This window comes from Aplysia californica, unplaced genomic scaffold, assembly GCF_000002075.1.
Source record: "Aplysia californica isolate F4 #8 unplaced genomic scaffold, AplCal3.0 scaffold00093, whole genome shotgun sequence".
In the NCBI taxonomy this organism is placed as follows: Eukaryota; Metazoa; Mollusca; class Gastropoda; order Aplysiida; family Aplysiidae; genus Aplysia; species Aplysia californica.
Genome location: NW_004797363.1, coordinates 476,989 through 478,541, shown reverse-complemented (window position 1 = coordinate 478,541; position 1,553 = coordinate 476,989). Strand labels below are relative to the sequence as shown.

The window sequence follows — 1,553 nt, the reverse complement described above, 5'->3', positions numbered from 1 at the left end:
ACACACACACACACACACACACACACACACACACACACACACACACACACAAACACACCTACACACACATTTTCTCCTTCCATCTTTGCTTTTGATTTATTGCCTCCCTCTCACTACATTTCTTATTGCTCTAGTATCCCCTTGCAAAATTTTCCCTGCCTTCGTTTTGTGTTCGTGGTTTAGATCTGTGCCCTGCGTCTTAGCTTACAACCTTTACACAGGTTCCCTAGACAGTGTCATCTGTGCCCTAACTACTATCATATGTCAGCATTGCAGGCTTCGTGCAAGAATATGGAATCTTGGATCTTTTTACAGCAAAATTTCATATCAGCAGATAACAAAAATATAATTCTCGTCAAGATGAAACCAAGCACTGGTTTTAAAAAAAAAGGAATCGAAGAAATCGTCATTTATTGGCGCCCGTTGACAAATGTTATCGTTTACTATTTTTATTTTTAGTCACTAAACTTTAGCAGCTATTTGCTCGCATATTTTACCATCTCTTACACTAGGTGATGTAAACCTCATTCAATTGCAAATATCTAAACTTCAAGATTTAAGATAGATAGGTTTGTCTTTCATTAACGCGCAAAAAATAAACAAGATTTAAGATGTTACCACTCGTTCCACATGACCTAAAGTTGACTAGAGCCTGATTCCACCGGGTCGCGAAAACTAACAATAACCAGGGCAAGCAAAAAGGAGAACAATCAGTGATGGTAAATGACATGCAGAAGTCAACGAAGAACAAGATAATGAGAGTTGGATGTAAAGGCAAATGGTGGTAAATCTGTTTACTTATCGTAAGTTATATTGAATTCTTCCAAACATTAGGCTAAACTCGAATGATATGCCATCTCAATTAAATGAAGCTCAAAATGAAATCAGGAAAATGCATTTATTTTCTATGTTTCTATTTTCTATTCAAGTTCATGAACACATATACAGAAGTTTCTTTTTCTCTTCCTCTTTTCATGAGACCAACGTGCCCCCTCTTTACCTCATTCAAGAGACATGTACTCAAACTTACAACCAAAATTCCACACTAGCAGATTTGGTCAGATTGCCTTCAACGCTCGTAATATTCTGGGTGATGTTGTAAGCGTAGCTCGTGTTGAAAGCTGGACCACTTGCATCTGTCCCGTTGCCTAAAGCAGCGTTCACACTGTGACCTATGGTGGGCACGCATTGATCCGAGTTCCACCACTGTCCGCACTGTGTCCACGGCAGAGGGTCACGGAAGGAGTGAACCAGGAAGATGAGTGTCCACCCCAGGATCATGGAGTAATACCAGGAACAGAGAGTGCACAACACGTTCATGGCGATACCAACACCTGGGGAGATGGGAGATCGGTTAGTTTGTTCAGTTATCCGTAAAAATATCTCGGGATGATTATGATAATGATGAGGATCAATATTTATAATAATAATTATGATAATAAGGATAATAATAGTACTACAACTACAACAACAACAGCAACAACAACAACAACAACAACAACTACTACTACTACTACTACTACTACTACTACTACTACTACTACTACTACTAC

The 1,553-nt window shown here is 39.0% G+C and overlaps 1 protein-coding gene across 1 annotated transcript in view; it reads right to left on the bottom strand.

Annotated features, from left to right (window-relative positions):
- Positions 1 to 1,553, bottom strand: part of LOC118477148 (sodium- and chloride-dependent creatine transporter 1-like) — a gene marked incomplete in the record, with an annotated part of 21,020 nt that overhangs the window by 2,814 nt on the left and 16,653 nt on the right. Inside the window, 1 exon segment of the mRNA XM_035968873.1 lies at positions 1,031 to 1,334. Within this exon segment, the coding sequence (XP_035824766.1) occupies positions 1,031 to 1,334 (304 nt within the window).